The sequence below is a fragment of the Nyctereutes procyonoides genome, unplaced genomic scaffold (genome assembly GCF_905146905.1).
Source record: "Nyctereutes procyonoides isolate TBG_1078 unplaced genomic scaffold, NYPRO_anot_genome, whole genome shotgun sequence".
Lineage (NCBI taxonomy): Eukaryota > Metazoa > Chordata > Mammalia > Carnivora > Canidae > Nyctereutes > Nyctereutes procyonoides.
This window is the reverse complement of record NW_026575033.1, coordinates 12,629,013-12,652,294: the sequence shown is the minus strand read 5'-3', so window position 1 is coordinate 12,652,294 and position 23,282 is coordinate 12,629,013. Positions and strand designations below refer to the sequence as shown.

The 23,282-nt window shown below is 32.6% G+C and overlaps 1 protein-coding gene across 6 annotated transcripts in view; it reads right to left on the bottom strand.

Annotated features, from left to right (window-relative positions):
• The window catches only part of PDS5B (PDS5 cohesin associated factor B), a 180,215-nt gene that overhangs the window by 94,151 nt on the left and 62,782 nt on the right, over nt 1-23,282 (bottom strand). For all 6 annotated transcript variants that reach the window (XM_055317387.1, XM_055317388.1, XM_055317391.1 and 3 more), the window contains exons 3-10: nt 22,444-22,647; nt 19,065-19,151; nt 18,862-18,959; nt 18,161-18,287; nt 11,553-11,633; nt 7,650-7,790; nt 4,870-4,985; nt 1,991-2,085 (exon numbers count right to left, since the gene is read on the bottom strand). In XM_055317387.1, the coding sequence (XP_055173362.1) occupies nt 1,991-2,085; nt 4,870-4,985; nt 7,650-7,790; nt 11,553-11,633; nt 18,161-18,287; nt 18,862-18,959; nt 19,065-19,151; nt 22,444-22,647 (949 nt within the window). The remainder of the gene's footprint in view (nt 1-1,990; nt 2,086-4,869; nt 4,986-7,649; nt 7,791-11,552; nt 11,634-18,160; nt 18,288-18,861; nt 18,960-19,064; nt 19,152-22,443; nt 22,648-23,282) is intronic.

Sequence of the window (23,282 nt, the reverse complement as noted above, 5' to 3'; positions counted from 1 at the left end):
AAGTTCAGAGTCAACAATCCCATCTATACATTCAGGGCTTTCTAAACAGCTCTTTATTTAGTCCCCCACTCTTAATTATGAGCAGAGAGCTATGGATTGTCAAGCATTTGAGGAAAGCCTCTAACATGGAAAATACAAACAAAAACAAGTAAAAGGTAAGAAAACTAAGTAGCTAAAATAAACATTTAGTAGGGAAAAAAACTCTCTAAGATACTAACACTCATTTTCTCAGAGACTAGTGCATCAATTAACACAGGAATAGAATGTTAAGTAAAAGGAACATCCAGGGGAAAAGAAGAGAAGGAAGAGAAAGGAGAAACACACACAGAGAAGGAAAGGAGAGGGAGGGAAGGAAAAAGAGGGAAGAACAGATCCTCTAAAGATCAATGGTATACAGCAGAAGCTCAAAGAGCATGCAGTTCAAATTCAGATGTGAGTGGGCAGGTAGAAGGTTCCAGGCAGGATATCTTACCCACCAAAAGGATGAAAATGAGAAATACCTGTTTAAACCTGACTGGTAGAAACTTAACAAAACCTGAAAAGCATTACTATGACAATCTATTGTCAAAAATATTATGAAAGAATAGAACTTTATTATTTTATCCAAAGAAACTCGGAAGTATTAAGATTTAAGAAGCAATCATAAGCAAAGACCGCTAAAAAAATCACTTAAGGGATCCCTGGGTGGTGCAGTGGTTTGGCGCCTGCCTTTGGCCCAGGGCATGATCCTGGAGACCTGGGATCGAATCCCATGTCAGGCTCCCGGTGCATGGAGCCTCCTTCTCCCTCTGCCTGTGTCTCTGCCTCTCTCTCTTTCTCTGTGTGACTATCATAAATAAATAAAAATTAAAAAAAAAATTCTAGATCTATTTAAAAAAATAAAATAAAAAATAAATAAAAAATAAAAATTTACAAGTTGGTAAAGTTTTATAAAGAGCAAATAACTAATAACAAATAACATAAAAAAAGGGAAGAGAACATGCAGAGTTAAAACTTTCAATGTTCCTTGATTGCTCAGAAAGAAGCTAGAATTCTGATTAATTTTATAGATTTCATTAATCAATTTTGCAGTTAAAGTGCGAAAGAGAATGTTAACTTCCAAACCCACAGGGGAAAAAGGAAAAATGAGAAGAAAATTAATCAATTACGCAGAAAAGAGCAAATGGGGGGGGGGGAGGGAGCAAGAAGCATGGAAAATAAAAAACATAAGATAGTAGGAATAAGTTCCACTCTATCAAATTCAAATGATACCATTTCAATAAAATTTTTAAAACACATAACAATATCATATATAATTTATGGACAAAGACACGTGATGTAGAAAGAAAAACAAATTTGGATGCAGACCAAATTTAGTGGAGTGGCTACCCTGTGCAGAAATAAGAATACTTTATGAGAGGCATTTCAACTACATCTACAATTTATTTTTTTTTAATCTCTTAAGCAATTATAGCAAAATGCTAACATTTCTGAAGAAGACATAGTGGCTATTATAGTCATCTGTTTTTTCCGAATGATTTCCTAATTAAAAAAATTAATAGAGGAGCAATATTCAGATACAGAATATCTTTATTTCTACAAATATTAAAAAATTCTGAAATGCCTTATAACTTAAAGATTTCAGAAAAGTTACTTCCTATTTAACATAGTTAGTTTACAAATTAATGACTCTTACCTAAGTTCTCAAAACATTAAAGAATAGTAAAGAACATCAAAGTCAAGACCCGTTCAAATCCAAATTGCCTGAAATATCTTTAGAGATGTTCTAAAACTAAAAAACTATTATTATTTCTGGTAAGCTTTTTATAGGTGCTTCTAGACTAAAAGGCATAGGAGTAAAAATTCTAGCTTCACAAAGTAACTTCCAATGATGAATTGAAAGATGACTTTATCCACCACAATAACCAAAAGAGTGGATTTTTTCCCCATATACATAAAACTGATTTTTTTCATCAAAGAACATCTATTTGCTAGTATGGGTATATAATACCTGTTAAGTCCTTTGCTAAATCAGGATGGTTCATGAGACAATGACTAGCAAACTTCACACACTCCAGACGGATTGGTACATGGATGTCGTTAAACCTGATAAAATATAAAGGCACAGAATGATCTTTAAAATTAGAGAAACAGGTATGTGTTTAACCTACACTGAATTTATATTTCTCTAGTTAAAAGAAAAAAAAACAATTTATGTAGAATTCAAAGTGAAGCTAGATTATTTCAACAAACTTCTGATATTTATTTATGAATGCTTTGGAATGTCTATTAAATTAGGACAACCTCTTGCAAGAACTATGTACTTTTAAGGAGCATGTAAAAACAATACACATTTGGCTTAAGCACAAAAATTAGAATGACAAGATTTTTCCTATAAATATTATTTCAAATATATCTACTTATATAAGCATATGTGTGTACATAGATGATAGATACATTATATAAATCCCAAGCTGTACCTGAAAAGAAAACCTTTCCTCAAAGTATTCTTTCTTAAATGTAGGGCATTCACAAAAGTATGCTTTAATCTTGCACATGAATCTAAAACTGATGCCAAATTAAGTCCTATGCAGTTAACTATCAGATTACATTTCCACTAATACCAAAGCCAATTTTTACATGAAGAAGTAAATACCTTAGTATATACCTCTAAAATACTTAAAACTCTTTGAAAGATAGGTCATTTAAGTATCTTTTAATCTTCTATTCCTCCTCCATCTTTTTTTCCTTATAATTTATTTAGTAAAGCAATTGTTCTGTGTTTGTGTATGTAGTGTTTTTCCAGTTTAGATTTTGCTAATCTGTATTATCCTGATTTCAATTAATAGGATCCCTTCTCTCCTAAATCTTACAAATTGATAGTCAGTTCTAGACACTTAATCATATCCAGATTCACTGTTTTATTAGCAAAACTATTTCATAGATGGAAACCTGTTCCTCCATCATTTAAAGCACATGATGTATAAGTATAGTTATCTCTAAACCATTGATGTTGAAAGCCCATATATATATTAGTTCATCCAGGACTACAAAACAGTGATTTTTTTAAAAAAATCTTATTAAGTAACAAGAACATCAAAGTGAAGTGAGAGTTTGCCACTCAATATTTTCATATGTCTAATTCTGCAATATCAAAAGGCTTCCGAAATCTTCTATCACCCAATACTATAAGAAAATTAGTACTATAAAGGAGGGGGGGGAAAAAGAGGTCTTCAAAGTGAGCACCAAATTATTCACAGAATTAGGGGAAAAAATGCTCTATGAGGTATACTCAAAAAAAAGTTGTGACATCTAGGCTATTATCTCATATAAAGTTTCCAGAGTGCTTTGAATCTAAGTATTCCATCCCTATGTACTTTTCCATTTTTCAACTAAACATGAGCCATTTAACCATTATAAATAAATTTAATAAGACCTCTTTAAAAATATTCTAAAGCTCCTTAAATTTGATAATAATCTGAATTTCAGTTTTAGGTTAATTTTAAAAGGAAAGGAAAAATTACTATGTACTGGAAATGTGACATAAATTTTAACCTACAAATTGGGTCTAGGTAATCCCAGTCCTGATTAAAGGTATAGTTTTTACTTACAGACATTTACTATATTTTTGTTTTATCAAAGTAAAGTGGACTTTAAATTGAGAGTATATAAAACATATAAAGTATTCTGTTCTACTACCCAAGAACTTTCCATTGTATTTAAATGAAAAAAATCTAGAAGTCAAACTCAAAATCACAAGGGGCTAAAATCTGCTTATTTGTTTAATGCACCTCGTCAAATATTATTGAGCTACGTAAGAGATAAGAAATCAGATTAAGGGGATCCCTGGGTGGCACAGCGGTTTGGCGCCTGCCTTTGGCTCGGGGCGCGATCCTGGAGACCCGGGATCGAATCCCACATCGGGCTCCCGGTGCATGGAGCCTGCTTCTCCCTCTGCCTGTGTCTCTGCCTCTCTCTCTCTCTCTCTGTGACTATCATAAGTAAATAAAAAAAAAATAAATTAAAAAAAAAATCAGATTAAGAATTTAACAATTAGCATTTATAAAAGCTTATACACCACTTAACAAATTAGAAAAATAAGACCAAAAGAGATTGAATTGAAATAAACATTGACATTTCTAGTATTAAGATGGAAAGAGGTTATAACATACAAATATTTCAATATAAAAAGAAGAGTTAAGAGTTTTTAAAATCCTATTTATGTATGACTAACTGCATTATTTGTTTTGAGAAAAATTTAAGCAGAGGAAAAAAATTCCTTATCTTCTGGGTCAAGGTAGGTTTCAGCAAGGGCACTTTAAGTGGTTTTAATATATTCAAAGTCAGGGATACCTTTAGAGATGAAATGAAATGAACTATTCTCATAGAAAAGAGAAATATACAAACACTCAAACAACACTTGCAAACAAATTCAGGTTTGTGGACATTAAAAGCATATAAAGAATCCAGGTTAAAAAAAAAAAAAAGAATCCAGGTTATCACTTCCTTTAAAAGAGAAACATACAAAAGAGATTAGGAGGAAGAACATATATATCATTTATTTTATTCATTCTGTGGATACCCCTGTCCTTACAACATCTCACAATGATTTACTTTCAGTTGGGTCGAATTACTGCTATGTAATAACACATTTTAATTTCATGATTATACTTTGAGATAGCTTTTTAAACATATCATTTTTCAAAAATTACTAAGAGCAAAATAAGATTAGAAAAAGGGAAATTCTAAATATGGTCAATCAGTACCAACACTCAAAAACTTCAAAATATAAAACACTTCATTTTTATAATTTCAGGAAAATATTATAGGTGGCATTTTTAAATGATATAAACATTTATTACTTTTAAACAGGACACCAAAATCATATACCTGCCCAAGTAACATTGCCAAAGTGGTTTGTTTTGAGAAGCCAATTCTGAATCCTTTGCTCCAAACATTTTTGCCAGTAGTTTAACAACTTGTAGGCGTTCCTCATTATCATTGCTCTAAAACAAAACCAAATAGCTTTAAAACCATCAGGTAGATATATTCGTAATAATTTCCCCATGATTTTCCTCATCTCCCAATTCCACAGAAAAATTTTCATGAACTCCAGATGAAAAAGTATGCATAAAAATGTTCAATATACTATGCAAAAATTAAATGCTCCCTTAAGTGTGCTAATCATCTCATTAAGCAGTACTTCAGACATGATAATACATCCCAAAGTTCAATTAAACGTTAGAGGCCCCTCTTACAATTGAAGCTTATTTTCATTCACAGTCAAATTCAAAAACTAACTACATCAAACCTATGCAGACCCTTGAAAAACTGTGGTTTTTAAAGATAGACATGAAGAGGTCAAGCCTACAGTAAAGAGAAAATTCTGTATTTTTGTATTGGTTATATAGAAATAAATATGTGATGTTGCCCAAAAGGAGAATCCACTCACCTACACATACCAGATTCATAATGGAATTCAACATGATGAAACCTTGCACACATAAAAACTAATTTCTGTTTAATTTACTCTATTCTGGGTAGCATGGAGACAAGTCAATTTTATTACTGATTTTGGTACCTCCAACAAATGACACAATCGTTAAATGATTGAGCCAGCCACAATACTACACCTGACCATAAAATGTGACTGTATCAAAAAAACACTGACACTCAAATGACACTGTACACTTTTAATTTTTAAATTTTAAACCAATGCCTCAGCCTAGCATTAAGAGCTCCCATAATATGACTTAACTAAAAAAAAATATATATATATATGACCTAACTCATCTCTATCATAATTTCTCTTTTCTCACACTATTCCTCTAAATAATACTTTTCAACCTGGAGGTACATCAGAATGACCTCTAAATGTGCGCGTGCACACACACACACACACACACAGAGAGAGGAATATTACTCAGCCGTCAAAAAGAATGAAATTTTGCCATTTGTAATAATGTGAATGGCGCTAGAGTGTGTAATGAATGCTAAGTGAAATAAGTCAGTCAGATAAAGGCAAATACTATATGATTTCACTCATAAATGGAATTTAGGAAATAAAACAGATGAACATTTGGGAAGAGAGAAACAACCATTAGAAAACTCTTAATGATAAGAACAAGCTGAGGGTTAATGGAGGGATAGGCTAGACAGGTGGTGAGTATTAAAGAGGGCACCTGTTAGGATGAGTGCTGGGTATTATATGTAGGTGATGAATCACTAAATTCTACTCCTGAAATCAGTATTACACTATTATGTTAACTAACGAGAATTTAAATAAAAATTTGGAGAAAAAATAAATAACAATTAAAAAAAAAAAAAAACACCCCAAACCTGACCACCTGGACTCTACTGCCAAAAATTCTGATCGAAACAACTCCTCTGGTTTAATGCCTGGACATCTGTTTGTTTACTCCGGCTCCGTAGGTAAAGATTCTAATGTACAGCCAGGTATGATTTAAACTTACTTCATGTCACTTCCCAACTAAAATTATTTGTATTCCATAAATTCACCCAGCACCTTTCTATCTCTATATGCTTCTATAGCTGTTTCCTTTGTTTCATTGTACGCTGTTTATCTTTTAGGATACTTACAATATCTGGTCTCTTATTAAATCTGAATTATTTTCCTCTTCTATACTAGATGTTAAATTTGCTGGAAACAGAGATGATTATTCCTTATTTTTATATTTCTTATGGTATTCAATATTTGTATTAAAGAGTATCAGACCAACAAAAAAAAAAAATAAAAGTATGACTGCCTTCTGCCTCATCAAAATTGCTAACTACATGGGAAAACATGGGGCAGGCAGGCCAGTGAATCAAGTGATTCATTTGAGAAATACACCAAAAATTCACCTCAGAATAAAAGGAGAGTAAGCATTTGCTAGTTTTGTTGGGTATCCATACTACAAATATGGATGGTTTATTTTCTTGTTTTGAAAGGGAGAAATCAAAATTTTTACAAATAAGAAATACAACAGAAATCATTTAAGAATTTATCTGGGTGGTACATCAAGTTTCATCAAAGATTATTAATTATAACCAGCTTTATTTAATCTTCCTGTAATAATCTGAAAGAGCAAAGAATATTCCCCACCCAAATCTACAAATGAAACTTAATCTTATGGTATAATTTAATGTCAAAGCAATAGGAACACACTACCAAAACATTCCAGAGAACCATGTAAAAAAGCAATGGAGCTTTCAACACAGGCATAAGATAATATGCACATAGGGAAAATATTTCACAATATGTGGATAATAGACCCTAAACTATTTTTATGACTTAATCAAGGAGTCTTGGGAACCATTATAAACTGTACCTTGAAAAGAAGCTTGATGTACCACTAGACCTCAGAAGTTAGTCACAATCTACAATTTAATTATCTGAAGGAAATTATCTGGAAATTATCTGAAGGAAAATATTGTCATTAATTAAGTAGCTACTATCAGTTACTACTACTATCATTAATTAAGTAGCTACTATCAGTACCATACCTGGTACTGCTGACAAATAAGTAAGGTACAAACATGTAAATAATTAAAAATAATACACCACCACATCCATAACATTCAGCTAAAACTACCAGAAAAATTAGAGTCACAAATAATGCTCTTTGCTAATCTGGCTGACAGAACCATAATGCTTTTAGAATAGTTACCTTTAGTTTAAATTCAAGTTGGGGTAAAACTGAGAGCAGCAAATGACTATCAATATTATAGAGCTCCAAAATTAAGTCAAAGACATGTTCTGACAAATCGCTGATAGATGTTTTCCCAAGCATCAGAACCTGATTAAAAAACTTTTGAGAAAGAAAACTTATCATTAATAGAAACACCATAGATAAACTTATCATTAATAGAAACACCATAGATAAAATAAATTTTCTAAAATAAATTTTCTAAAATCTTAATTATCATTCGATTAAATTATTATTTTATACACAGTTAAACTAAGGTTATCAAAACATTTTCTAACAGTAGGTGGAAAACTACAGGCTAGTTCACCCTGTACATGAAATTGACCTTATACATAATAATAGATAATTTGTACCTATATTATCAATTAGCTTATCAATCAACACTCTGCCTACCAAATACACTTTTTTCCCATTATGGTACTTACTATATTTTATCCTGTAATACAGTTATACTTGTGTACATACCTTAATTTCATGACATCAAAGGTTAAATTCTCATTCAGGCTGAAAATAAAATGGCTTTGTTTCCATTCACAAATTTTCTCTTTAAAAACAGTAAATCTAACCTTTCCTTAACAAGACCACAATAATCCTTTCCAATCTGGCCTCCCTGCCATGTGATGTAAAGAGGATGCCATCCTCTTTACCAGTCTGGAGAAACCACATTTGAAAATTAAAAAAATTAAAAAAAAAAAATTCCCTGGGCTAACTTCTTACAAATTCCATAAATAACAGTTATTTAACACTTCTAAAAAGGCAAGGACCAAGTCAGTCTTCTCCACTGTATAGTAAGAGTCTAGCATAGTTTCTGACATAGGGTAGGTGCCCAAAATATATATGCAACTGATACTATAAGTAAAACAATCTATGCTCTCCATAACGGTTTATAACCTAGCAGAAGAGGCAGAGAGTTGATTAAAGTATATCTTCCAAAAACCACTAGTCTTTTATTTACAAACGGGGTACCGATTTTCACACTACAAATTTAATTCTTTTATAACAATTGCCTCCTAATGAAAGCAGTATGGGTAACTTAAAGGTCAGCAAGAAATTCTACCGTAGGTTTAAATGGTCAACTTTATTTAAAAATTGTTTTCACATTAAAAAACACATTTGCTACAATCACTCCAAGCATTATTAACCCCAACTTACAGATGCAAAAGCTGAGGCTAGCAAGATTAAGCAATTTAAAACTTGTGATTAAAACATTCTCTTAGGGGGCACCGGGTGGCTAGGTGGTTAAGGGTCTGACTCCTCTAATTTTGGCTCAGGCCATGATCTCAGGCTCGTGAGATGGAGCCCCACACTGTGGAGCCTGCCTAAGATTCTCTCCCTGCCCCTCCCCACCTGCTTGCTTGCACGTGTGCACACTCTTTGTCTCTTTCTCAAAAAAAAAAAGTTCCGATGAAAAAATTATCAATAAGTGATCCATGCAGATAATTTCTTAAAATATTACTAAATATTTTTTGTTTCTGATAGTTTGACCTTTTTAAAAAAGACATACACATTTTTAACTTGTCAACTGTCAAATTTTATTTTGAAAGAATAACCTATAACACCACAATAATTTAAGTCCTAAATATGTAATAATTACTATCTATAAAAAACAAACTTGAATGTGTCTATATCATATCCCTAATAGTGAAAAAGACATAAGTACAAAAGAGACAGAAATGTGGTATTACCTCAGTATCCTACTGCAAAGTATTTTTGCTTGCTAATTCTCTATTAGAAAGACAAATGAATAATGGCTACTACATGTACAAGTCTCAAAAAGCTGAGATTTTAATATTGTATTCATTTTTATCCTACAAGACAATTAAGTTTACTAGAAAGTAATTTTACATGTGGTTATAGAAGTTTGAGGTAGAGAAGTAAGATGTATAAAGGATCAAAAGAGGGAAAAAAGCAATTCTTAATGATTTCTTAGCTAATCATCAAATGAACAAGAAAACGAGATAAAACAATGGAAAAAGTACTAGGAATAAACATACAATTGAAAGTGTGCTCAGACCATTCTCCTAATCTTGTGCCTCTCATCCCCCAGCTTCTGATAAAGATACCACAAGAAAGTATGGAGAGAGCAGCTCCACTTCTGCAAGCAAGAACTAAGAACAGGCAATTAATATAAGGTACTAGTGATAGGGAATGTAAACACCTGAGATTGCTAAAAGTATTTCTCTTGTCCTTTTTTTTTTTTAGCTCTTATTAATAATTATTTTCAAACATAACCATATGTTGAGAGAATAGAATAGTAAAATAAACCATCACCTAGCTCCAATAAATACCATAATTCTATTTTGGGACTTTTTATTTTTATTATCCGGTCAAATATTTATTTCCCCAATTCAAAAAAGATACTAAGCAAACAGTGATAGTTGCTTTTTTTTGGCCAGAAAAAAGGCATCAAAAAAGTGTTCCCCTAAAAAAACATGTGGCTTGGTAATGCCAATTTAAATAAATGACCACCAGGAGGAGCTCACCTAGTATGTCTAATGGGCCATGAAGATGGTCATTCAGATGCACTTGAAGCAAAAGAAAAGGGAAGGCTCATTAATCACACACAGACTGCTTAAGTCTGGGTCTACTCACTTCAAATGCTATTAGGTCAATAATGAAAAAACCTCAACCCACTCAATCCAACTAATTTGACTCTGGCTAATACCCAAGACTTACAGAACTTACAGAAATCATTATTTAGAATTCCCTGCCAGTTTGGAGCTATTAAGATAGATTACATAATTTGATTGCCCAGCTTCTGGAAGTTCACCTTCCAAAACAATTTCCTTACAAATCAAATACACTTTGACACCAAGTCATCTTGTGTTTAGAATTATTTAAGGCCATAAGTCAGAAACAAAACCTGGGATTTACCAAGATCGTGTTCTATAAAGTTTGTTACTTTTTCAAAGCATATCATTTCATGATGTATTTCATATATTGACTTCATTTTTTTATATACTACAGGAAATATGTTTCTTCAATAAACCTCAGGAAAATTAAATACGTGATTATAAATGAGTTTCTCACTTCTTTTCAAGGGACAGATTTACATCCTTTACATATTTGAAGTTGGGTGAAAGTGGAAAGTAAGTAGAGAGAACTGCTAAAAAAAATTCCAGAGGCCAACATTAACACCATGTTCCATATTTATTCACATGGCATGTATTCACAGGAGTGGTGCCCTCTTGAGTTGTGCAACTCAACAGAACTATTGAGAGAAAATAAAACCCAAAATAGGCATTTTATCAGTGAATCTATCGGCTAAAATAATTTCTTTTGAAAAACAGCTATAAAATGGGTCGATCATAAATAAGCAGATTTGGGATGATACTGAAAGGGCTCATTTCATCTCAATTCTTCCTCTTTCTCAGAAAAGGTTGATGTACATGAAATCTATCCCCAGGGACAACAAGATAGACAACTGTCACCAAATTGCTGCCATTCATACTTGCCTTCAACTTTACAAAGCCCTGGTATTAGTTCTTATATATTTCTTGTACAAATCAACTTAATCTCCAAAAAGCTGTACATTCCCTGAATAATGAAAAGTTCCATATATTTTATCTAATTACATTTAGCTCTATTTGTAACATTGGAAACAAAGATATCTTGCTAATAAAAATAAAAGCTATTTTAGTTCCCAGGCAAAGTGAAAGCAGCAAACGAATGAACAAACTGAGTGCTAGCCTTCCATAAAATATTAAACAAGAATAATTTTAAGTAAGGAGAAAGAAAATATGTTACTTAATGATGAAAACAGAACAAAATTTAAAAGTATGTACTACTTGCTGAAATTTTGCTTCTAGCGATCTTTAAAATTATGGCTAATCCTTCTGACAACCAATTACAAGAAAAACTTACATTGGTAATATATGGTTCAATAGCTTGAGCTGTCCTCTTCAGTAAAGCCTTTGCCAAATCATATGCTTGCTTGTTTAAATTCTGAAAAACATTAAACAATATCTGTATATATCTCTAACCATGAAAAACAAAATATTACCTGTATTCAAAAATCTACTCCTGAGTAAATAAATGAGAAAACTAAGACTCAATTACAATAAAAGAAAAAGCAAAGTCATTTTTCTTCTTTTAAGACTAACTGGTCTACTTAGATCATACATCCCTTCCAAGAAAGGATAATTACATTCTCTATCTCATTCATAGCATAGGGTAAATCACATAGAAAAGACCAATAAGGGGATCCCTGGGTGGCACAGTGGTTTGGCGCCTGCCTTTGGCCCAGGGCGCGATCCTGGAGACCCGGGATCGAGTCCCACGTCGGGCTCCCGGTGCATGAAGCCTGCTTCTCCCTCTGCCTGTGTCTCTGCCTCTCTCTCTCTCACTGTGTGTCTATCATAAATAAATAAAAATTAAAAAAAAAAGACCAATAAATGTTTATTAGAAGAGGAGTAAGGAAATAGTCATTGGAAACCTAGTCCCCAAGTCAAATCAGTTCAGCTGAGTACAAATACAAGCTGTATTACTCCAGGTCCAGAACCACCAAAACATCATGAGAGAGTGAATGGAGTTCTAATGTGAACAGGAATGGGGGCCCACATGTGGGGAAAGACAAGAGTTTGGGACAGCAGATTTACTCAAGCACATCTCAGAGCACATATAAGGTCAAAGATAAAACAAGAAACATCAAACAATAAAATATGAAAATACAAAGGTACAAGAAAGAAATTCTGATGGGATGCCTGGGTGACACAGCGGTTAAGCATCTGCCTTCGGCTCAGGTCATGATCCTGGAATCCCGGATCGAGTCCCACATCCAGCTCCCTGTTTCTCCCTCTGCTTATGTCTCTGCCTGTCTTTCATGAATAAATAAATAAAATCTTTAAAAAAAAATTCTGATGACAGAAACAACGCCAAAGATCTAAAAGAGAACTGCTATTCCGATTTAAATACATTACAGAAAACAGGTACGCTGTTAGATACCTTGAAACTCACATTCAGCATATTCTTAGATTTACCTACATTGATGCTTCTATGAAATTATTTCATTTCTATCTGCTCTTTAGTATTTTACTGCATAATATAATACAGCCTATTTACTCATTCTCCTAACTATGACCATTAAAAATTGTATGTCTTGTACATGCTTCCCTGTGCATATAAAAAATAATTTTCTTATATTCTACCTCTGCCATTTTTCACATGGGCTGTTTTGTTCCTATTTGCAGAGTTTCTCTATAAATTCTACAAACTAAACCTTTGTTCCTTGTAGGTATAACGTCTCTTAGGTCTGTACTTGTTTTCTCACAATGTTTACTGTACCTGAGAGAAGTTTTTAGACGAAAAACTAATGTAATCAAATACATCAATATTTTCCTATTTGACTTGTGCTACTTTTTTTTTTTTTTTTTTTTTTAAAGAAATTCTCTTCAAGACACCTGGGTGGCTCAGCAGTTGAGTGTCTGCCTTTGGCTCAGGGTGTGATCCTGGAGTCCCGGGATCAAGTCCCATATCAGGCCCCCTGTATGGAGCCTGCTTCTCCCTCTGCCTATGTCTCTGCCTCTCTCTGTGTGTCTCTCTTGAATAAATAAGTAAACGTTTAAAAAAAAAAAAAGAAAAATTCTCCTCCACAATGAGATTTCGATGTCGCTTTATAATTTCAAATAAAAATTTAAATATTTGTTTTTCAGATTTAGATCTTTATTCCATCTGTAATTTATTTTTATGTATTGTGTAAAATAATTATATTATTTTCCATATGGTTATTTTTTTTTTAAGATTTTATTTATGTATCCATGAGAGAAAGAGAGAGAGAGAGACAGGCAGAGGGATAAGCAGGCTCCATGCAGGGAGGCCGACCCGGGTCTCCAGGACCACACTCTGGGCTGAAGGCAGTGCTAAACCAATGCCCACCCGGGCTGCCCTTCCATATGGTTATTAACCGTCTTAAAACCAGTCATTAAATAGTACATTATTCCCTCGAGTGACCTATAATATCCATACTCTCAAGTTTCTATATAACTCTGCATCCATTTGTAAATTCTCCATTACTTCCATATATCCCTTTGTCTATTAACTGCCTCATTACAAAGATTTATAGAAGCAGTGTCTTAACACCAGGTGGTAGAATAAGTCCCCACTTTCTATTCCTCTTCAAAAATGGTTAGCTATTATTGGGCATTTGCTCTTCAGTGTAATTTTTTTCTTTTTAGGTTTATTTATTTACTCATGAGAGATACAGAGAGAGAGGCAGAGACACAGAGGGAAAAACTGGCTCCCCATTGGGAGACTGACAGGGGACTCAATCCCAGGACCCAGGGATCACACCCTGAGCCTAAGGCAGACCCTCAAAACACTGAGGCACCAGGCGCTCTTTCAATATGAATTTTAAAATCAGTTTGGCAAATCAACCACAAACATTCAAATCTTCTATTTTCACTGGATTATCTATTAGTATGCAGAAATCTGACATCATGATACTGAGTCTTCCATCCCATAAATATAATAAATCATGCAGTATATTTAAGTCGTTATACTTTTTAGTCAATTATAATGATTTTCACCATAAAGCTGCATATTTTTGTGAAATTCTAAACAGCTCAAGTCTTTGTTAAAGCTACAAATTAAAGTATACCAACAGCTTTTCATATATTGAACTTACATCTAGCAATCTTGCAGACTTTTATTTGTTCTAGAAATTTAACTGTATGTGGCTTTGTGTTTTCTGCAGTTATATGCAAATAAGTTGTTTATTTCTTCTTTCTAGTCCTTATATCTTTTATTTATCTCACTTTATTCCACTAACTTAAGACCTTTAATTAATGCTGATTAGAAATGACAGTGTTTAAAAAAAAAATGACAGTGTTGCCTTTTTCCTGAGTAAAAGCATTCCTAAACTTCAAAGAAAACACTTCAACATTTCACCATTTAGTATCTCACATAACCTAATCACTTTAAGGAAGTTTCTTTCTATTTCAAATCTGCTAAGAAGTTTTATCATAAATTACACTGAAATTTATCAATCTTTTTCTATATATTTTTTCTTTGATCTGTTAATTTACATAAATATCTTAGTTTGTTAACATTTTCTCATGTTAACCCACCCTTATATTCCTAAAATAAAGCCAATTTGCTTATTCCTAACATTAGCTTACACTATTCCAAACATTATTATGTTCAATTTATGTAATTATAACTTTAAGTTAGTCTGTTTTTCTTACTTGCTTGGTTTTGTCTAGTTTCCCTATGAAGATTATATTCCACTCATACAGTGAATTGTGGGACATTTTTTCCTTTTCTATAATCTGAAAAAGTTTGCTTGTTATTAGGATTGTGATGCTATTTAAACGATTAGTAGATATCTCCTGATATTCAGGTTAAGTTCTTCTGTAGTAGGTTTGTGTTCTACTGTAGTTGCTCTTATCATGGCTGCTATTGTTGTTTGGGAGGAAGAGATTTTATCCATTGTATGGATAGAGTATTTAAAACCAATTAGAATTCTTTTGCTGGTTAAAGGTTACTCAAGATTTTCTCTGGAGACAAATTTGAAGTTATATTTTCTAGAAATTTCTTTTACCTAATTCCAAGAATGTTACCATAAAATATTCTTCATGGAATTATCTTTTTATCTTTTTAATGTCTGCCATTCCCATTTCATTCTTAAAGTGTATAATGATACCATCTCCTTTTTCTGATTCAACTTGCCAAGGATTTGCTTAATATTTTTCAAATTGCAAGGTTTGAGTTTTTATGAAATGTCATTATATTTTGTTTCATTGAATTCTGTACTTCATTCTTTTCTTCCTTACATATTCTGTATATTCAGGTATTTTTATAACTTCTTGAATTAGACACAATAAAATTAGATTTAAAAAATATTTTATGTCATATCCCACGTTTTAATATGTATCAATTATCACTTCTAAATATCTTATAATTGTAAATATGATTTATTCTTTTGATAGATTAATTGTGATTGCTGTAAGTCTGTTTTTAAAATCTTCAATATTCTTACAAAATGCTCATCTACTTAATTTACAATCACTGGAAAAAGTGTTAAAATGGCCCAAATTGTGAGTTTCTTTCTCCTTAATATTCTTTCAATATATATACATTATATATTTGAGCCTATGTACATGCAAGTTTGAATATCTTCCTGAGATTAAACCCTTTATCCTTCTACAAATACCTTCTTTACCCAGTAAAGAATATTACATCTAATATCAGTACAAGCTGCTTCTGTTTTCTTTCTGTTAGAACATTCCTGGCAATCTTTTTTCCGTCCTTTTAAAAGCTCTGAATCTTTTGTGACAGTATTTTGTTCTTATCTCTTATTGAACAGCTGGATTATTTTCAATCAAATCTGACAATCTGTTTTAAGTAGTAAACTTAAACCATTTACATTTATTGTAATTCTTCCTTTATTGTAATTCTGAAAAATGTAATACAAATATTTCAAGTTAGAAGTTAATCAGTAGCTCTATAATCCTGCTCACCACCAAGATTAGATCACTCATTAACTCCATTAAGCCACTTTTTTTTTTTTTAGATCTTATTTATTTATTCATGAGAGACACAGAGAGTCAGAGACAAAGGCAGTGTGAGAAGCAGGCTCCCCATGGAGAGCCTAATGCAGGACTCAATCCCAAGACCCCGGGATCACAACCCCAGCCAAAGGCAGACGCTCAACCACTAAGCCACCCAGGCATCCCTCCATTAAGCCATTTAATCCTATATGTTATTTTTAACCAGTAGTTCATGATCATTTTGTTAACATCTCTTTAAATAATTGTTATAATTATTATTGTTACTATTTTCTTATACATCAGTTATTTAAAGCATTTCTTAACCATTATTTCTTCTTCTTTCATTCAATTTCCATTCCAGTAGGAATCTACTGACAAGTGAATATTTAAAGTCAATTTCACTCAAATTGAATATGTAACTACACACACATATACACACAAATGCACAATAATTTTATCATAGCACTTCAGAAATACAGTTCCATTATCTTCTGGCATCTATCCTTGCTACTGAGAAGTGAACAGTCAGTTTAATCACTATTCCTTGGTGAAAGGGGTCTACACCTTTTCCTGCTGGGTGCTTTTAGATATTTCTGGTTTGGCAATCTATAAATTCTCCAGAATGTTCCTGGACTGGGATTTATTTTTATTTATTCCTTTCATGACACTTTTGCTACCTAACTCATAAATTCAGGCTTTTCATCAGTTCTGGGACATTTTAAGCAAATTTCTATTTAAACATTTCTTCTCCATTTTCTGTTCTGAAATCACTACTAAATATACTGGTCCTTTTCATTCTATTTTTCATGTCTCAGTATATTTTATGTTCTTTATCTCACTTTATCTGTATACTTTCCTCTGCTATGTCTCTCAGATCTCTAAATATCTTTTACAATCAATAGAGATCTTAATTTCAATGGCCATTTCTCATTTCTACTTTTTCCCTAAACTTCTCCTTTCATGTATCTAGCTATCATGTTTTTAACTCTTGTTTTTATGGGTTTGATCTCTTTAAGCATAGGTGATCTTTCATTCCTTTAAGAGCATTATTTTTACCTAATAAACATATTAACTTAATTTTTTTTATTTTTATTTATTTATGATAGTCACACAGATAGAGAGAGAAGCAGAGACACAGGCAGAGGGAGAAGCAGGCTCCATGCACCGGGAGCCCGACGTGGGATTCGATCCCGGGACTCCAGGATCACGCCCTGGGCCAAAGGCAGGCGCCAAACCGCTGCGCCACCCAGGGATCCATATTAACTGAATTTTTAAAGCTACTTGCAGTATCTGGCTTTCAGCACTAATGAACTATTTCCTTTAAGAGTTTGGAAATACTATGAGGTCATCTTCATTGAAGCATTATTTCTGTGAATGTCATGTATCTGTAAACTTAGATCGTATCCTGCCAGAAAGGTGTTCAATTTGCACAGATCTTTATACTGCTGTGTGGCCCCTCTCTCTAACCTCTCTCTTTTCTCTCTTTGACAGAAACACTCGTTTCCAACTGTTTCCTGGAGAGTTAGAAAGAAAGAGACACACAAACACACATCTTGAGTAATATCACCCAGGGAAGAAATACTATCATCAACATATTCTTTGACTACAAATTAGGAGAGACTTCTCTTTTAATTTCATCCCACCTCTCCATCTACACTATTGCTGTCTTTCACTTAAGGCTCTAATTGGTTTTAGCATCTCCTGACATAAAGTTATACGACAGCATCTAAGTAGCTATCACTCCCAAAACATATCCTATACAAAACTGAGTTATTACAGATATTTTATCATATCAACTACACCTATTTAATTAGTAATTGTAAGTGCACCATATTTAACTTAACATTCAACATAACTAATATTAATAAAACAGATTCTCAAAAACTAAGGTTAAAGCAGGAAAAAGTATATTTAGAACATAAGCACAAACTCTTAACCTTAATATTAAACGACTTTAGACATATTTCAGTATATACTGCTACTTACCTTATGGGCAGGTACCAGATTTACCAAAACTGTATCCAAAAGCTCCTGAGATACTGTATCACCTTCACAAATAATAGAACTCATGAGGTCTACCATGTGCATATGAACTTTCTGATTGTGGCCATTGCTAAAATTTAAAACAGGTATTTTATTTACAGTGTACAGGATTTAATCATAACATGGTACTGATAAACACTACACTTCCTAAAACATGATACTAGAATATTAATTAAATCGAATTCATGTATTTATTTAAAGCTTCCTTCTCTCCCAAATCTTATAGTATCCAAAATATATTTTTAAACTACATTTCCTGGATTACTATTCCCTAATTTTAGTTTCTAAATCAAGTATCATCTTTAGTTTTACCTTAAATTCAAAAATCAAATTGCTTTGTATTCTAATAGATAAAATTAAATATACAAAAACTATTTACATGAACTAAGGAGTAATATTTAATAAAAAGATAAAAATATAAAATACAAAAATATTTTTATATTGGCTATAGATTGCCTTAGGCCACACTTTTGTATAACTTACAAAACTGATACTCATTTTTAAAAGTCTCTTAAAATAATGTTAATGAGTTAAGTTACAACTCTTAGCCTTCCAAATATTCATAACAGTTTATGCATATTCACCTATAAATTCTAAATTCTTTATATTTAAAAAAAATGACATGCCTTGTAAAATAAACTTACTTTATAACTGAAAATAATGTTCTGTATAATTGCGTAAAAATTTCATTGCTATCTTCCAACTCAAAGCAAATGTTATATGACTTGACCCAAGCAATGTTCTAAAAATAAGCAAAAAAAGAAAAAAGTAAACACTTTAATTAGTGAAAATATACATACATAAAAACCAATTTAAAATGTCAGTCATTTCATGATATACTGCTTACCTCAAGTAAGTAAAAATACCTATTGAATTGTGGGCTCTTTGTATCTTCTAGCCCCTTCAACTGCCTTGTTATAAACATAAATATATCCTTCAAAAAAGAGAAACAAAGTATTATTTAGATTATGAATGCTAAATGAAAATATTCACTAACCTCCAAAAGCTAATTCAGCACTCATGTGTCTACCATGATAAATTGTAAAGAACCGGGAGGAAAAACTGTATTTGGCTGGAACTTTTTAAAGGCACCTAATCAGGGGCAGCCCGGGGGGTTCAGTGGTTTAGCGCCACCTTCGGTCCAAGGCCTGATCCTAGAGACCTGGGATCGAGTCTCATGTGGGGCTCCATGCATGGAGCCTGCTTCTCCCTCTGCCTGTGTCTCTGCCTCCCTCTCTCTCTCTCTCTCTCAAATAACTAAATAAATAAATAAATAAATAAATAAATAAATAAATAAATAAATTTTTTTGAAAAATAAGTAAATAAATAAAAAATAAAAGCACCTAATCATATAAAACCTTATTCGAAAACACTAAATACCTTATCACCCTTCACAGAAAAACAGTAAAAAACTTACCATGATTTTAGCAAATGAAAAACTTTACCTTAAAGCAGGTTAAAAAACTAGACCCCAAAACTAGTAAATCAAAATTTATCTTATTATTAGTATAAAAGTTACATTAATAATGTCATTAGTATTACACAGTATTAACAAAGGTTATACTAATAATGTGATGAATGCTAATTAGGGTTTGCTGGAACAGCACTATAAAGGTAATTATCCATCAAAGACACAGTTTAGGAAGCTTAAAATTACAAAATAAATCACCAGGTGAAAAGACAATGGATCACAGAGAATAAGAAATTTTAAAAAGACTTGTAGACATTAACTTGTCAAGCTTCCTACCTAATCATTATAATTACTTATTTTTTCCCCACCATTTCTCAATCTATCTCCATCTCTTGGCTTTTGATTTTTTACTATGTCTTCCTTTTGTACCTGTACAGAGAAAGATTCAATGTCCATTTAGGGGGATTTTTATGGAGATGATGTTTTAAAAATTTTGGAAAAGGGTAAAATTATAAAAGCTAATTGTGCAAAGGAATCATGCTAATCAATCAATAAAATAATAAGGGTTGTATTTATAGAGAGAGAGAGAGAGAGCACACGAGTGAAGGGGTGGGGTGCAGAGGAAGAAGTGGACTCCTTGCTGAGCAGGAAGTCCAATGCAGAGCTCCATCCCAAGACGCTGAGATCATCACATGAACCAAAGGCATACGAGCTTAACCAACCAATCCACCCAGATGCCCCAACAAGAATATTTTTAAAAGAGAAAACATACAGTTAATTGCTGAGCTTTAAAAAAAAAAAGAAAATACAATGAAAAGTACATCCTTCAAAAATGGTTACTTTGATAGTAGTACTGTACAAAATACATCTTCTGTGAATAAATCCTCCAAATGTGACAAAAAAAAACAAACAAACCCAAACACACCATGTGCCATAATAACTACTCAGAGACAAATAACAGTCACCCATTTATAACATCTCCAATGATCACTGATCTACATATGAAGACAGGAATATACAAAGGGTTTTCTGATGAAAACAATAATTTGACACTGGAAAATGAGGATCAAAAGTGTCAGTTTTCTATGACTGCTACTGCAGACAAAGAAAAACACAAACTTTATACTAATCAATAATGAAAACTACTCCACAAATATTTAGAGAATACCCTGGAAATGAATAATTTTTAAGTACTACCCCAATAAAAGAAAAGAGGCATTTAAAGACCAAAAAATTTTGACCAAAGTAAGATACTTTAAATTTTTCAGCTATGGAATAATCCAAAAAGACTCCAATTTAATCTCAGTTCCTCAATATTCTTCTTATAAATTGTCCTATTATAAATAGAACAGATGTGTAACTATTCTTTTGGGAGGGCTTTTCACTACTCCAAAGCCCTGAGATAGGTCACTGATTATGAAAACTGAGAAATCCACAAGAGGTAGAAGAAACCTGTAGTGGCACTCTTCAGTTAGACCTTCCTCTTCATAAGAATGTCAATAAGAAGACACTGGTAAGGAAGAGCCCACAGCCCATCTCCAAATTAGAGGTTTATAATTAAAAAGCACAATATACACCCTGGTACACAGTTGCATATACCACCTCATGTTACCTACTTAAACCTCTGACCATTCTCAAATTTAACAGTTCAAGCCCACCTTTAAATAACAAATATTGTCTCTATCCTGAGATTCTTTACCAATCAAAATATAAAATAATCATGCCCAAACCAGTTTGGGTATTCCACACTAGAATTTTGGCAGACTTGCTCAAATGAGGTTTCTCACTCCCAATTATTAGGGATCATATCCTGATATGACCCTTTTTCACCACTGTAAATCCAGTTCCTGACACATAATTAACATCAATACTTGTTAAATAAAATAAAACTAAATTACCCATAATTTTCTCCACACTGGTATTAATATTAAGGAGATTAATATCTCCTTCTCTAACTCAATTTCCACAATTATCTTTTATTACTATTGGTTTTTCTAGGCTTCTAACCTGCTTTTATTCAGTATCTTTTTACACAGCTCTAGTTATTTTACATGTTCTTAACAGTTGGATTAATCAAGCTATTCTCTTTTTTTCATTTTTTTTTAAAGATTTTCCATTTATATAACTTTACTTAGAACTACTTCAACCCGGGATCCCTGGGTGGCGCAGCGGTTTGGCGCCTGCCTTTGGCCCAGGGCGCGATCCTGGAGACCCGGGATCGAATCCCACGTCGGGCTCCCGGTGCATGGAGCCTGCTTCTCCCTCTGCCTGTGTCTCTGCCTCTCTCTCTCTCATTCTATGTGACTATCATAAATAAATAAAAATTAAAAAAAAAAAAAAGAACTACTTCAACCCAGTAGGTGTCTTTTCTACCTTTTTATTAAAATTTTGTTCACTGTATTTTCTTTCAAATAATTCACATCACACCTTCCATTAAACTAATTAGAATTCATATAGTATAAATTCAGACTTATACTACCTACTATGTTTTAAATAATGAACATGGTCTTTAGTATGGGCGTTCAAAAGGGAAAACGAAGTGTATCCCCAAGTGTTACTGAAAGAAAACTAAAAATAACAAAGAAAGTATAGAATACACTGTACTAATCTCCTTCTTATCCTAAAGATTCAAAATTGTTTTACAAAAGTACGTACTAAATGGGGGGGTGAGGGAGTTCTTTAAAAAAGGAAGAAGAAAGAAGAAGTTGTGTTTAACAATCCAAAAAAATTATCTAAATACTTTAACTCCCATTTTAGTTAGAAAGATAAATGAGAGTATCAGTCAATCTTGGAAGTTCTTTAAATCAGTACTTGCCTTTAGTTTATCAGGGGATGTATAAGGAGCTTCAGGAGCGTAAATCCTGAAAATATCAGCAAGGCAGCAGGCTACCAGTAAGCGAACATCTTTGTCAGGATGCTTGAGAAAAAAATCTGAAGCAAGATGTAAAGCTAGGTTTAAATAAAGCTCCTTTTCTTCTTCAGAGTCCTGGTCCATATCCATGAAAGTTTTCACAACCATCTATACAAAAACAAAATAATGAAATAATGAAATACTTCATCCAAATAAACAGTCATCTGAAATAACTATTAATTGCAAAGATTAACTTCCATATACATAATATACACTAGTTTCCTTTTTCCTCTGAAAGTCTCTGAGAGAACGAGATCTTTCTGAAACTACATTAAAAATAATTTTTCTGGGCAGCCCCGGTGGCACAGCGGTTTAGAGTCACCTGCAGCCCGGGATGTGATCATGGAGATCTGGGATTGAGTCCCACATCGGGCTCCCTACACCTACACAGAGCCTGCTTCTCTCTCTGCCGGTGTCTCTGCGCCCCTCTGTCTCTCAAAAATAAATAAATAAATAAATAAATAAATAAATAAATAAATAAATAAATAAATAAATAAATAAATAAATAAATAAGTAAATAAAATCTTTAAAATAATAATAATTTTTCTTTAAAGACTGAAATACTTATCATGTACCCATCATACCTGCTAACATGATAAAAGTTTAGAACTAGCCTTGAATGGCGTTTCTGGTCTCACTTTTACTCCTTCTTAAAAAGAGCACCCCCTTTTTTATAATATACCTACTCCTTTTATTATACTTCTAAAGAAAAAAACTAGGAAAGAAAAAGTTTATTTTTCCAT